This window comes from Hordeum vulgare, chromosome 2H (assembly GCF_904849725.1).
Source record: "Hordeum vulgare subsp. vulgare chromosome 2H, MorexV3_pseudomolecules_assembly, whole genome shotgun sequence".
Classification (NCBI taxonomy): domain Eukaryota; kingdom Viridiplantae; phylum Streptophyta; class Magnoliopsida; order Poales; family Poaceae; genus Hordeum; species Hordeum vulgare.
Genome location: NC_058519.1, coordinates 567590049 through 567605737, shown reverse-complemented (window position 1 = coordinate 567605737; position 15689 = coordinate 567590049). Strand labels below are relative to the sequence as shown.

The window sequence follows — 15689 nt, the reverse complement described above, 5'->3', positions numbered from 1 at the left end:
TTCTTATTATATCACTCGTGTCAGGGTCATTTAAGGTTGCAGAGAAATGGACCCGGAAATTGCCAGAGTCAAAAGAATTGGCGTCGTATTTAAATCCTCGAAGCAGGTAGTGGGTGGCTAGCCACAAATCTGTTGGGAGTTTTCTTCGATCTTCAACCACCGGAGAAAACCAGGCGAGTGGATCGGTCAATGGAGTAGTGGGCGGCAAGCCCCACACGCAGATGAGACGAGCCAAGGAAGGTTCCTACCAACGGACGCGCCGCAAAGGATAGGAGTCCCCACGCGCGGCCCGCGGCCTGTGGGCGCCGGCACGGCGCCGGTGGGCTGCGCCCGCTAGTTATTGCGTGCCCGCGCCGCCCTCCCCCGGTCGCGTCCACTCGGAAAACCGTGCCGGAATCGTTGACGCAGCGACCCTGTTGACCTATCAGGATGAACGGGTAGCGGACAAGGACAAAGCCAAGAGCTCGAGAGACATCACGGCTCCGGGAAGACGCGTCCATCCACACATGTGCGGTCGCTCTCACACGGGCCCAGGATTAGGCGGGACCGAAGATTAGATTTTGCCTTGCTCCTCTCACTCTCAGAGCCTCACCATCCCACCAGGATCTGTGCTCATCTCCACGTTTACATCCGGTCAACTTCACACTACTTTTGGGTTAAGTCTTAAGCCACCCACCCACACGCACACAAGAGTAGCAGTGACGCTATAGAGCCCAGCCACGCCGCTCGGCGTTCGCTTCAATCCACCCGCTGTGTCTGCGGAGGGCGGACGGCAGAGATCCAGAGACCATGCCGCCTCCCGACCGAGCCATGCCGCTCCTTCTCCTGCTCCTCTTCCTCGGCCTCGGCCCGGCGGCGGCGGCGGACGAGCAGTTCGTCTTCGACGGGTTCACCGGCGCGAACCTCACCATGGACGGCATGGCCACGGTGACCGCGAACGGGCTGCTCCAGCTGAGCAACGCCACTAGCCAGCTCAAGGGCCACGCCTTCTTCCCGACGCCGCTGCAGTTCCACCGGGCGCCCAACAGCACGGCCATGCAGTCCTTCTCCACGGCCTTCGTCATCGGCATCATCGGCGCCTACGACACGCTCAGCAGCCACGGCATGGCCTTCGTCGTCGCCAAGAGCCGCAACTTCACCTCCGCGCTGCCGGGCCAGTTCCTGGGCCTCGTCGGCTCCGCCAACAACGGCAACGCCACCAACCACCTCTTCGCCGTGGAGTTCGACACCATCCTCAACTCCGAGTTCAACGACATGAGCGGCAACCACGTCGGCATCGACGTCAACGGGCTCAACTCCGTCGACGCCGACAACGCCGGCTACTACGACGACGGCACCGGCGCCTTCAGGAACATCAGCCTGGTGGACCGCAAGCCGATGCAGGTGTGGGTGGACTTCGACGGCCAGACCATGCAGGTCAACGTCACCATGGCGCCCCTGCAGGTGGCGAGGCCCAAGAGGCCCCTGCTCTCCACCACCGTCAACCTCTCCTCCGTCATCGACGACACCGCCTACGTCGGCTTCTCGTCGTCCAGCGGCATCCTCTTCTGCCGCCACTACGTGCTCGGGTGGAGCTTCAAGATGAACGGCGCCGCCCCGGCGCTCAACATCTCCTCGCTGCCGTCGATGCCGGTCACGTTCCCCAAGCCGCGGTCCAAGACCCTGGAGATCGTGCTGCCGATAGCGTCGGCGCTGCTCGTCTTCGCGGTGGCAGCCGCCGTCTTCGTGTACATGCGGAGGCGGCGCATGTTCGCGGAGCTCAAGGAGGAGTGGGAGGTCACCTTCGGGCCGCACAGGTTCTCGTACAAGGACCTCTACCACGCCACCGACGGGTTCAGCGACGAGCGGCTGCTCGGCATCGGCGGGTTCGGGAGGGTGTACCGCGGCTCGCTCCCCAAGTCCAAGTCGGCGGAGATCGCGGTGAAGAAGGTGGCGCACGGGTCGAGGCAGGGGATGAGGGAGTTCGTGGCGGAGGTGGTGACCATCGGCCGGCTCCGGCACCGCAACCTGGTGCAGCTGCTGGGCTACTGCCGGCGCAAGGGCGAGCTGCTGCTGGTGTACGACTACATGCCCAACGGCAGCCTGGACAAGCACCTGTACGGCGACCAGAAGGAGAAGGCAGCCCTGGGGTGGGGGCAGAGGTTCGGGATCATCAAGGGCGTCGCGTCCGGGCTGCTGTACCTCCACGAGGACTGGGAGCAGGTGGTGGTGCACCGCGACATCAAGGCCAGCAACGTGCTGCTGGACGCCGACATGAACGGCCGGCTCGGCGACTTCGGGCTGGCGCGGCTCTACGACCACGGCACGGACCCGCACACCACGCACGTCGTGGGCACCATGGGGTACCTGGCGCCGGAGCTCGGGCACACGGGCAAGGCCTCCAAGGCGTCCGACGTGTTCGCCTTCGGGGCCTTCATGCTGGAGGTGGCGTGCGGCCGGAAGCCGGTGGTGCTGGACGCGCGCGACAACCACCTCGTGCTCGTGGACTGGGTACTCGACCAGTGGCGCGCCGGCACCGTCACCGGAGCCGTCGACCCGCGCCTGGGCGGCGACGTCGTGGAGCACGAGGCGGGCCTGGTGCTGAGGCTGGGCCTGCTGTGCTCGCACCCGCTGCCCGCCGCGCGCCCGACCACGCGGCAGGTGGCGCAGTACCTCGACGGCGACCTCAAGCTGCCGGAGCTATCGCCCACGTACCAGAGCTTCAACATGCTGGCGCTTATGCAGGACCAGGGCTTTGATCCCTACGTCATGTCCTACCCGATGACCTCCATCACCGCCGGTACCATGTCCCAGATGTCCGACCTCTCCGGAGGAAGATGATCCCCTATAGCTCTCGTCGTCGTGAAACTAGAACTACCCGTCTTTATTAAAAGTCTATATATGTTTTGTCTATGTTCAGAACCGGGTGCGTTTTTTCTGTTTGGTATATGGATCATAACCTGAATGTTAAGAACCGGGTGCATTTTTTCTGTGTGGTATATGGATCATAACCTGAATGCGAAGTGTTGTGCAATCATGCTCAGCATTGTTTCATGTTCAGATGATATATTACCGACCGAAAAAGGGAGATTTGGGTGTTTGATCTCCCACTGTGCTCTTACCAGCTTTGTCAACTAATGTAGTGCTAGGAGTTTCTGAATGTAAACCATGATGCTGATCCCCTCCAAATCTGAATATTTATGCTAGGAGCAGTAGTGATCCTGATGTTCCCAATCACCCATGGCACAAGATGACGAGTTCCAAGCGTGTTGAACATATTTTTATTCAGATCCATTGAACATTTTTTTTATGTAAATATGGTTTACTCTCTTTCTTAACACATAAAGTTTTGTATTTTGATGAAAAAATTACTGATCAGTAAAAGTGGTTTGAATTACCCCAAAAAAGACATTGGTCTGGGCATCTAGAAGACGGCAACCAGGGAAAATAATTGGTCCGCTCCAACAATTATCTGAGTGAAATATCATGGTAGCATATAAGTATATTAACAAGTCCTTCCAGAAGAAACAGCATGTGATCTATATATGGTCTCTAATGTCATGGGTGACGCAGACTTTGCGCTTCCAGAATCCATAATACAAGAGGCAGTTTCAGCCCCCCACTCTCGGTGCTGCCAAAGCAACCAGATCTTGGTGTTGTCAAAGCAACCAGATTGATGGCATCATATGCATGGGATGAAATCAGCTAATCAAGGAACAAAACCAAGACCGAAACCAAATGCTGTAAATTCTACTCCCACGGTTCCTAAATATAAGTCTTTTTAGAGGTTCCACTAAAAGACTAAATACTGATGTATATAGACATATTATATAGATTCATTCCTTTTGCTTCATATGTAGTCCTTTAGTGAAATCTCTAAAAAGACTTATATTTTGAAATGGAGGGAGTACATAATTACAAATCCTACAAATTGTATAAAATACAAACCCGCACAATAAACGTTCCTAAGGATTAAAATCCTCCCCAAATCCTGTGTTTGTTCTTTTAATCAAACAACTCCAAATCATTTGAATCATGATAAACAATTGAACATAATCCATGTGCAGGTAACACAATAATGTCTACTTGAACTTTCCATGTTACATGATTTCCATGAGTAATACATGACACAGCCTTTCGTCAATACGGATCGGCAGAATAACTAATAAATGTAAGCTTACAGAAATGGTGTTTATCAGTTATGGATTATACTTTGTCAGAAACGGAAAGAACACAGTATCTCAAAATGCTTCAAGATTCCTGTCAGTCTAAAGCAACAGCCTTTTTTTCTCAAAAAATCCTATAAGAACACGCCGAAAACTGTACCCCACAAAATAAGGAATCAGTGAATTCTCAGTTGATCTTGATCGTATACCAAAATGGCAAAGTCCAAAAGCCAAAACTGCACACCTTGTATTGTTTGGTGATATATGAATTTCTCCAAAACTCATGCAAAGACCTCCAGAGAAAACATTCGCAAAACCAACAGAGGGATCCAAGCAGAAGCTGTCAGAAAACATGAAATTAGAAAAAGCGAAAAGTAAACAAAATGTCAATAAGGGACCGAAGACCGACAGGACTTATGAAACACAACACACCAAATAAAGTTGAAGGTAAATTAATCAAATATGGAGCTAAATTACCAACAACTTCTAGTCCATCTTTTTGGATAAGAGTTGCCCTTCACGACAGGGGTCACAGGTCCACAATGGGACAAATTCCAATTGTCAGCTCATGAGTCATGAACACTAATGCTTACAAATCATTGGCAAACCTAGCTGTATTTTCTGAAGCAATTTTTGCGAAGTTGAAACTTGGACACTTCAGATCCAAGATTTGGTGTCTTTGTTCCAAATGGTGTTAGCTAACAACACCTTCATACTCTAGAAAGAATTGTCCTTCTTTCCATGGTTCAGGAAACCACAGCACGCACACTGACACGCTCGTACAATTAGCAAATTGCAACTTACAACCCACTTGCTCCACTCCAATGTATAAACCATACAGACTGGCAATGGCACATACCAGTTACGATGCCAAAGGAAGCTACCAGTTACATTGTCAAAGGAAGGGAACCGTACAATTAAAATTTAGAATCTTTTGCAATCCTGTTACTGAACATGAATTTCTTGAACAGACCATCGCAAAAAAAAAAAACATGAATTTCTTGAGACATTATGAAATTTGCAGGAGAGAATTTCAAGACAACATGATATCATATAATTGCATCAGCTCTATCTAAAAACTTCTTTCACTCCTTATCACGAGTTGCAAACTTGCACAGATGTACTATATGAAATAGATACCTGGGTCACATGAGAGGTTAGCAAAATCCTGTTTTGTTCATTTCCTATTTGAAACAACAAAATTATAGTAATCCTCTTCCCCATAAAGTCTCCTGAAAACATGAGAAGAGTAAGCGTTAAGATAACTGCAAATTAAGGAATAAACACAATACAAAATGAGGAAGATTGCAAGAACCACAGCATTGCAAAATCTGGTAGGTTTGCATTTCATTTGTTCAAACTGATTGCCTACTTCTTCAGTTATAAATTTTAAAAGGCAATTTCAAGGCTACCAATTGTCTATTGACCCCTTTCTAAACAGCGTTATTCCACGGTTTGATCATTAGTCTTCTTTAAGAAAGGGGAGGATCCTGTTGGAAATATATCATGGTGACATGTACTCCCTCCGTTCCTAAATATAAGTCTTTTTAGAGGTTTCACTAGGATACTACATACGGATGTATATAGACACACTTTAGAGTGTAGGTTCACTTATTTTGCTCCGTATGTAGTCTTCTAGTGAAATCCCTAAAAAGATTTATATTTAGGAACGGAGGGAGTACCAACTAATCTATGTCCAGCTGGGTAAAGCCATGTGAGATGAACTCTTAACAGGCAATATTATCAGCAGAAAGAAGCTTTTCTGTCTGTACTTGATAGGTGGGATTTTTTTGAAAAACACTATTATGTCTATTAAGCCAAATATTTCAGCATGCTAATATAATAGGTTCCTTGAAGAAATCTTCTAATATAAACTAATAATGACGTTAAAGTACTTCTAAATCAGAATCTAACACTGATATTTCTATGTGATCAAAATGACATAGCTGCCAACAAATACACACAACCACCCGGCGGCACACACAAACCCCGCAAACAATGGCATCTTGCATGTGCTATATGTGAATGGGCCCATTCCAGTAAGACCAAAACCATAAATTCAGGCAGTATTATCCACGGGTATTATAGAAGAGCAATGCATCTCCAAATATAGTGCTACATGAGCTCATGATATGCAAAAGAAAACAGATAGGAATTTGGCTTCACTTACGCTACATCTGCTGACGAACCACACTTTATCACACCTTTCCCTTCAGGGAGTTCAAGGCAAATATAGTGCATTATTATTTCTCTTAGTGTCGTCTTTGTGCTCTTAATACAATTGTCCCACAAAATAGTCTGCTCAAAAGAAATAAAGGGTAAAGACATATAGAACCAGTAAGTAAAACAGGACGATTTTAACTTTGATGTTTGCACAGAACAAATGCAGGGAGCAACATTTTTAAATACCTTTCTCACATACTCTCTTTTGAAATCCTCCCAAGGTACTTTGCCATTAGGAGAGAAAATGGAGGCATTCCACAAGGCACCTCTAGCAGCCATTACAGATGTGGCACCTAGAAGTCGATTTAATCAAGACACAAACTCATTGTTAAAAACAACATGAAAGAGAAGAAACAACAATATGTCGGTGCACTCTGACTCACCAAGTAACACTGGAAGCAAGGTGTCAATCCCTCACATTTGTTAACTTTTATAACACATTTATGGGGTTTCAAGAAACTCAGATTATACATGCTTGTTTGTGACTGATATATTTTCATTTTCCAGCGAACTAAGATGTTTATTGCCATTTGGCACTTAGGAAATGATTATCACAATCACAGTACATGGAGATCTTTCTTTTGGCTCAGTGTAAAGTAAGCGCAATGCTGATAAATGGCAAGCAAAGAAACCCAAAGCAGTGAGATTTTAGCTGACATCCATTTATGTACTCCCTCCGTTCGGAAATAAGTGGCATGCTTGAACTAAAACCACACCACTTATTTCCAAACAGATGGAATATTTCTTTATTTCTCTTTACTGTACTCTACTAAAAAAACTAATAAAAGAGCACAATATTATGAATCAAACATACAAACCTGTAGCATCTTTGATTCTCTTAAAATCTTCGTACTCAAATACATCCCCATTAGCTATAACTGGAATTGACAGTGCGGACACAACATCAGCAATCTCATCCCACTTAGCCGGATCCCTTGGCCTGTCTTTGACCTTTCTGCAGTTTCAAAAAACGGCTGACATGAGGAAAACAATTACTCGGAGATGATCCTAGGGCCCATGAAAAATATGCATGGATGCAGCACATCATATTTCATGTTGATTACTGTAAAAATCAAACCCAATGGATTACAAAGTAAATCCACAAGTTAGTTAATGTAAAACTCGGATGTTGGAAAAAAAATAGTGAGCAAAAATGTGGAGTCACTCCCTGAACTTTCCATGGATAAGTCGCATCAATTTGGGTACTATACAATTCTAATAAACCGAATGGTCTGCATATGAATAGAATTTTCACCAGGATTTACAATCTTGGGTGTTAAATTTGGTTGATGCCCTTAAGAAGCACGAATGGTAAATTGTGCATTTTCAAGCAAGATAAGACTCAGAAGTACAATTGCATTTGTGCTTACCTTCCATGGACAGCCAGAGCTGGAACACCACACTTCTCAATCCGGCGTGCCAGCTCCACAGTGTCCTGGCGTGTGTTCAAAAGACGGATTTTACATGTCACTGGTGTGTTCAAGTTCCTCCGCAATGTAGTCAAAATCTACATGGAATAGTTAGCATAGCCTGATTAAGGATAGTAAAGTCCAAGGATATGAAAGTAAGAGAACAAAAGACCATGTAGGAATGTACATCATGTATAAGCTCAGGTTTGGATAGTAATGCAGAACCCATTCCTCCACTGACAGAAAAAGCCTTTGGACAACCCATGTTGATATCTATAGCAGCAACATCATTGCACCTGGTGAGGATGAAAAACTATGATTAAATAGAAGATGCAAATCAGCATATGTTTAAAAGGCCAATTCAATGTGTTGATCAAATCATCAGACCAAACAATTTAGTTAGCAGCCTTTCCCCAATAACACGGTGAACTTTAAGTTATTCGCTATTAAGAGCAAACTCAGAAGTAAGGCTTACACAATCTCAGCAGCTTTAAGTGCTCTCACAGCATCTGATGTGCCCATTTGGAAGACAACCCTATCCCTTTCTTGCGGGCATGTTCGGAAAACAACACTATCAGTCCCTCTTTCCAAAAAATCAGTTGTCCCAAGAGATTCTGACCAATGATGAACATAATGATTAGAATGAGTGGATACCACACAAATCTGGACAGCATGTAGAACAAAGAAACAAAATCCAGTGGCATTAAGTTGTCCTTAAATCATACACTTGTACATTAAGTTGTCCTTCAATTAAATTTGTTATCTATCTCCAAACAAAACAAAAACACATCCAAGAATCAGTTACTGACTTAAAATGCAACATTATTGGAGTAAAGCTATCTACAATACTATAAGATGCGAAAACGGTAGTTTATGAGCAGAACATAATCATTGATGTGGTAGTCATAGTTGTGACTTGTGAGATGATAATAAACCGTGAAACATCAGTTGGACTACAATACCATTTGTAACACGTTGACAGTGCACAAACTTATGATCTATTATTTCTTCTCCATACGTAATATCGGCGCCATATTCAGCAGCCAGTAGCCTAAACGGCAGAGTACCCTGCAAAAATCATTGACAGAATAAGGAAGGTTCCACATATAACTATGTAAAGACGTTGAAGAAATGTGTGACAAGGAGGATATTGTCTAGAAATAACTGTGATTTGTGGAGGATAACTAGTGTTTAGAGGGTGCTTGGATCCAAGAGACTAAAACTAGTCTGACTAAAACTAGTCTCTTTAAGAGGCTAAAGTTCCAAGCGCCCCTGACTAAAGAGAGGCTAAAACTAGTCTTGAGGCTAAAATCTTTTAGTCAGGGGTACCCCTACTAAAATGTGCATTAGTCCTCTCTCTCCTCATTTAACTCCTCATGCAAGTTCTGGATTGGACAGTTTGGAGGATAATAAATGCTCATTAACTTGATTTTAGTCTCTTTAGTACTTGGATCCAAGCATGGGTGAGGCTAGCAAGTTTTAGTCTCACTACTTTTAGTCATGGGACTAAAACGTATCCAAGCACCCTCTTAATCAGGAATCCAGCATCGGGCAACTGAGAACCATACAAAGAACTAATCAGTTCATCAATGGAGATATCGTGCTACTTATTCCAGTCCCTAGAGCTGCATCCAAGAAACCCTGATTTCCAACTAGAGATCTCTCGGGGTTCGTTCTGACTAGCACGGCTAGCAACACGGGCAATCGCCCATCGAGCTACTCAATCACCCCGTGCGGCACTAAAGCTTCCCGCTCTAGATTCAGGGAGGCTTGAATCTAGGTCCCCGTGCTCCGGGGACTAAAACTCGGTTCCTACGCCTCCAGCTCATGCGGGACGCTGCTGCGAATCGGGGTGGGAGGGTTTGGAGTAGTTACCGCGCGGACCATGGGCGCGAGCACGAGCTTGTTGCGGTAGTCCATCTCTTCTTGCCTCGTGTCGCCGCGTCTCTGCCGCTGCGGCTGCTCCGCCTCTGACCCTCTCCTTGCTACCCCTCAATTCTGGGGACAAGGTTCCGGAGCGGACAGTGCCACAGGGAAGAAGAAAAGGCGACGCTGGCGGCGACCGCGCTGTCCCGTGCAGGAACAGAGCACTGCGTCCTCTCTAGACCGGAACCTCTCGCACGTTTCCTTGTTGGGCCGGCTGCTCAAAAGCCCAAATCTTCTCGCTCTTACTTAAGTTGTGAACGGGAGCCACCGGCTATCGAGCGCCGAAATCACTAGTTAGCGATTGCACCTTTTAACGATTACTTCCATTTTCACAGGTTACGATAAATAGCGGACTGCATGCGTATCATTTATCGCAACCTGAAAATTTTCCTTTTTTCGTAGATCCGTATTTTTAAAATATTTTATCTCCTAAATCATGCGTCCAAATTTTGAACTGTTTCCACGTTGATTTCCACCGTTGATTTTCTCGCGTCGAGATCTTCAAAACTAGATCCCATTTTAATAGGTTTTGGCGAACTTTTTTTTCACGAAAAAACCAGAAGAAAAAACCGGACGAAAAAATCGTGCCTCACGCGATAGAAAAAAAATCAGAAAACGAGTCGTGGCTCTCACGAAGGCAAAACCATGCCTCCCGCGGAAGCAAAACCGCGTCTCTCGCAAAAAAAGAGAGAGCTGCAAACACGTTTTTTTCCTTTCAGGAGAGCCATGACGTGCCTCTCGCGAAGGAAAAATTGTAACTTTCGTGGAAGCAAAACCGTGTCTCTTGCAAAAAAAATTAGAAAACACATTTTTTCCCTTTCGGAAGAGGCACGGACGTGCCTCTCGCGAAGGCAAAACCGTACCTTTCACGGAAGCAAAACCATGTCTCTCGCAAAAAAAACAGAAAAACGCGTTTTCTTCCCCTTTCCGAGAGGCACGGGCGTGCCTATCGTGAATGTAAATCCGTGCCTTTCGCACAAGCAAAACCGTGCCTCTCGCAAAAAAAAACAAAAAACACGTTTTTTCTCTTTTCGAGAGGCACGGCCGTGTCTCTCGCGAAGGCAAAATCGTGCCTCTCGCAAAGCAAAACCGTGTCTCTCGCAAAAAAACAGAAACTGTGTTTTTTCGTAAAAAAAATAGAAAACGCGTTTTTTGCGAAAAAAATATTGTCCAAAAGTTTCTTTTTTTTGCGAGATGATAAAAAAATCGAAACACCAAAAAAATCCAGAAAAAAATCACTCTAAAGAGCCAAAAACACGTGCGAAAAAAATTACGACGGGAACGTTGAGAGCGCGACACGTGGTGGCGGCTGAGAACGCGCTAAATGGCGACGCATGAGAGTGATCGCTCGAAGGCTCCCGAAGAAGTGCTCGCTAACTAGTTACCATCAGCGAGCGCTATTTCGGTTGCCTCGCAGCTAGGGCTGCAAATAAGTCAAGTTCGAGCGAGTTGTACTTGGCTTAGCTCAACTCATATTGAAATTCAAGCGAGCTCAAACTAAGTGAAGCTAATTGTCGAGCCATAAAACTTCACTCGTGTTCAGCTTGTAACGATCTCGAGTCAATCTCGAATTAGTTTCAAGTTAAATGAGACAGTAAAAAATATAAATCTTCCAGGATGATCCAACTAGATAAGGCAAATCAAGACATAAGAAAGCACTACAAATATTATTCCAATCAAGACTATGATAATGTAGCTTATTCAAAGTAGTTCGACTTATTCTCTAATAACCAAAAGTCTAGCACCAACATAAGAGACAATTCATGACAGATGTATAATTGGAAAAACAAATTATTTGTCGAAGATCATAAGAATTTGTAGTATAGTGTAGGTCGTAGATGGTCTTGGAGTTCGTAGAGGTCGCGAGTTCACGCGTGGGTCGATGGCGAGGCATGCTCATGGTGGGGAACGAGGCGAAGGGCTGGAGGCGGACGTGTGTTAGACTGATGGATGAGGTTGTGTTCTGAATCTGTAGAGCGGTGACTATATCTAGTACAAGATTTTTTACTGCGGCTAACAGTACTCTGAATCACGTGCAGCCTATGCAAGAGTATTTTACACGCGAATAGTGTGACTATAACTCGGATCTTGAAAAAGAGAAGTAAATGTATTCAGATGTCATTCGATGTGAAAATGGAAAAGGGGCTTACTTCGATCGATTGTACAACCATCTCGTCGTTCTCGTGAGAGCTCATCTTGCAAGGTTGCAACAGGTGATGGTTTTCGTGGAAGAAAGACAGAAAAATGAAAGAGCATGTGCTTGAGAATTCTGGTCAAAAGCAACATGTACCATAATAAGGCCTAAACCTCCTCCACACTTAATTAAACTTCCATGTTTGCAAATATTCCCTCCGTTTCAGTTTATAAGGCTTGCACGTGTATCTAGGTCGTCAATTTGATCAACTTAATAAAAGACATATATTACAAAAAATATATCATTAGAAACTTTAGATGTTCTATTTTTTAATGATATAATTTTTGTGTTAAACAATATATTTTATATAAATCAAATTGATGACCTAGATACACGTGCACGCCTTATAAATTGTGATGGAGGGAGTAAATAAAATGAAAAAAAATCATGAGCAATATATATGGTAATAAATTATTCCATTTCCATTCAATATATGGCAGGATTATTTAACATAGTAATGATGTTAAGCCGAGCTATTGAGATAAAATCAAGCGAGCGAGTATTGACTTAAGATCGGCTCGTTTCTCGATCGAGCTACAAAAAATGTCCATACTTAACTCATTTCTTTTCGAGTCAACCTCGAGTCGAGCCAAAAGACGAGTCGATCTCGAGCGGCTCACGAGCATCAATCTTTTCTTGCAACCCTACTCTAAGCAATTACTTTCATGCGTTGCGCGTTCTCGGCCATCGCCTCGTGTTGCATTCTGACCATCTCTTCTGTATTTTATTTATTTTTATTCTTTGCACGCGGTTTTCGGCTTTTTACATTGATTTTTTTAATTTGTTTTATGTTTCGGTTTCTCGCACATATTTCTTAGGTTTTTAAGAAAAAAAATACACGGAAAAACATATTTTCTGTTTTTTTATGAGAGGCACGATTTTGCTTACACGAGAGATACAATTTTGCCTACGCGAGAGGCATGACCCTGCCTCTCGGAAACAGAAAAAACGCGTTTTTTCGAGAGGCATGGTTTTGCTTCCGCGAGAGGCACGGTCGTGTCTCTCGAAAAGGGGAAAACGCGTTTTCTGTTTCTTTTTTCGCGAGAGGCACAGTTTTGCTTTCGCAAGAGGAAAGTGCCTTTTGAAAAAGGAAAAATGCGTTTTTTCACGAGAGGCACGGTTTTGCTTTCGTGAGAGGCACGACCGTGCCTCTCAGAAAGGGAAAACACGAAAAAAAAAACGTGTTTTCTGTTTTTTTCTATTGCGAGAGGTACGGTTTTTTGGTCTCGTTTTTTTCGTAAAAAAGAATCGTCAAAGCCTATCAACATGAGATCTAGCTTTGAAGATCTCGACGCGAGAAAACCAACGATGAAAACGGTTCAAGATTTGGACGCACGGTTTAGGAGATAAAATGTTTTGAAAATACGAATGGAAAAAAAGGAAAAACTCCAAGGTTGTGACAAGTGGCACGCATGCAGTGCGCCAATTGTCACAACCTCGAAAAGTGGGAGTGATCTTTGAAAGGTTAACTCCTCAATTAATGATTTCGGTTAGGAACCCCTTAAAAACAAAAGCCTGAGTTGGGCTAAGGTGATTATAGATAGGGCTTTTGAGCCGGGTTTGTTTTCACTTTTCTAAAAAATATATGTTTCATTGTAGAAGAAATAGATAACCTTCTTCACACAATGAAGAAGAAGAAGACCCTTCAAAGAAAACCAACAAGAAGAAAGGAATTATGATTTGCATTATAAAATAATTAAGCTAACTCAACCTCGTCTCCTCCCGCACGTTTGCAGTTGTTGGTGTTGGCTCTTCCCTGATTGACACGTGTTGCCGGTTTCCTTTTCTGGTTTTCTGACCGATTTTCTGTGTTGGCCTGGTTAGGGATTTTACAAGGAAGTAAGCAGTGGATTCACGTGGGTAGATACATGGCTAATCTTCATCGGACTGCCGCTTGAGATGGTTTAGGCGTTCTCGCATCTTCCTATTCTCCTTATTTCTCTTCCTTCTCGCGACCGATCGACCGGGACAGATAGAGGGCGAGGAAAAAAGGAGGGAACTAGAGTTACTAGATTAAGAGGTGGTCGTCGGTGCCACATGAGCAGACCCGTGTAGCCGACCCGACCCGTAAAAGAATATGTTGTTTTACAGGTCGGCTACGCGGGGTCTGCTCGGCCAGAGCCCGCTTCCGACTATTGAGTCAAATTCGAAGAATAAAACATAGTTCGCACACGAATAAAAATATAATTTTCTATAACAAATCAAAAACTTCGGATTAACCAATTTAAGAGTGATTCCGACTATTGAGTCAAATTCGAAGAATAAAACATAGTTCGCACGCGAATAAAAATATAGTTTTCTATAACAAACGCAAAAGGACTTCATGCAAAAGCAACGACCACGTCCATCATCATCATATTCTTCTTCACTCCGCACAATCGCCATCGATGCCATCACCGCCTCTGAGTTCATCACACGCACTTGTTCCAATTCTTGATGGGAAAACATAGTCGGGCGCACTAAAAGCATCAGCGGCACAAGTTCTAACTCCTGACGAGAAAACATCAAGATGTCTCTCCATGCCATATTATGTCATTCTTTGGTGATGTCGTTCATGTCATCGCGGTTCAATATCATGATCTTGTTCTCCTCAATAAGAAGCTTGGCCATGGCTTTGGTCTCATCGGCAAAGACTCTTCTCTCCTCAATGGTTGCCTTGTGCAACCCCTCGACCTTGACAAATTGCCACTTCTCTTGCTTCTCTCGTGCCTTCTTCTCCAACTCCTTCTTTGCATCCAATGTCTTCGTCAACATCAACTCATTTGATTGCACCATGGAATCTATCTTGTCCCGCAAGCTCGACGCCTCGTGTTTCCTCTTGATCTTCTCCCTTGACTACTTGTCTCCATCGGGTTTGTTCAAGTTTCATGGGCCATCATCCTCTTCATCATCATCCATGGTCGTAAGTGAACCTCTCTTCAGTGGGGATTCTTTCTCGATCAACTCCCACTTATCACACTTTTTTAGCAATTCCCAACAATGCTCCATTTTAAAAAAATTACCTTTGGAAGCTTCCATGCATTTATATCTTTGTTGGGCAATTTTGTCCCACACAATGAAAACAATGAAATGATGCAATCACTTAAAATGCTACGAATGATTTGCACAACTTGGGAAGTAAACAAACTCACATAGTCAGATTTCACGGTCCCACTTGGAGGAGCATTGCGAACTTGTTCCAAGCAAGCAACCCAACAGCTAAAGTCGGCTTGATCACGTCCCAACGACCTTGGAGTGACCGAAAGGTGCATGGAGTCCTACTAGGATATCTTGCCATCATGCGTAAGTATTAATTTTCGATCCTTTGCCAATACCTCTTAGCAGTTTGAGATGTGCTGGTGTACGCATCAAGAGACACTACACTCCAAGCCTTGATCAAGATTTGGTCTTCGAACAACGTGTAGTTCTTCGATCTCGCGCTTTTTTGCTTGCGCTTGGTTATACACCCCCCTCGTCTATCTCCTCCACCTCATCTTCACCACCGTGACCATCCACGCCGCCATCGATTTCTTTGTAATTTAAATCACCGATCGAGGCTTGATCGATGTCAAAGGTGTTGGTGTCAAACAAGTTGATGAACTTGGTTGTGGCATCATTTGAACTAGCCATTTCGTCGAACACCTCACTTGCAATGGAAGTAGCGCCATTCAAGGGCATCGTCGGGGTACCTCTTGTCGTGGCGAAGAGAGAGGACGAAGTAGCCGACCTTTTTGTAGGAACCTTCTTGCGCTTCAACCCCGAAACCTTGCCCTTCTTCTCCAGCAGGGGCGTGGCAGATCGCGCAGCGACGCG

General features: G+C 44.9%; 2 protein-coding genes across 4 annotated transcripts; one reads left to right on the top strand and one right to left on the bottom strand.

Annotated features, from left to right (window-relative positions):
- Positions 1 to 487: 487 nt before the first annotated feature.
- On the top strand, positions 488 to 2969 carry LOC123427333 (L-type lectin-domain containing receptor kinase SIT2). The gene has a single exon (XM_045111349.1). The coding sequence runs from the start codon at positions 790 to 792 to the stop codon at positions 2818 to 2820; it is 2031 nt and encodes a 676-aa protein (XP_044967284.1). The 5' UTR covers positions 488 to 789; the 3' UTR covers positions 2821 to 2969.
- A 453-nt stretch (positions 2970 to 3422) lies between these two features.
- LOC123427334 (tRNA-dihydrouridine(20) synthase [NAD(P)+]-like) lies at positions 3423 to 9852 on the bottom strand. Of its 3 annotated transcripts, none has more exons than XR_006622388.1 (11): positions 9653 to 9852; positions 8740 to 8845; positions 8253 to 8391; positions 7965 to 8073; positions 7739 to 7875; positions 7187 to 7323; positions 6555 to 6661; positions 6316 to 6443; positions 5286 to 5377; positions 4390 to 4485; positions 3423 to 3610 (listed from the first exon to the last, which is right to left on the bottom strand). XR_006622388.1 is itself a non-coding variant. In XM_045111350.1 (10 exons), exons 1-9 carry the CDS (start codon positions 9695 to 9697, stop codon positions 5323 to 5325), a joined length of 963 nt encoding a protein of 320 aa, XP_044967285.1. In that variant the 5' UTR covers positions 9698 to 9852; the 3' UTR covers positions 4042 to 4485; positions 5286 to 5322. The 3 variants fall into 3 exon arrangements, 1 of the variants encoding a protein (XP_044967285.1); XR_006622387.1 differs by lacking the exon at positions 3423 to 3610 and adding an exon at positions 4042 to 4299; XM_045111350.1 differs by lacking the exon at positions 3423 to 3610 and having other exon boundaries at positions 4042 to 4485.
- Positions 9853 to 15689: the final 5837 nt, after the last annotated feature.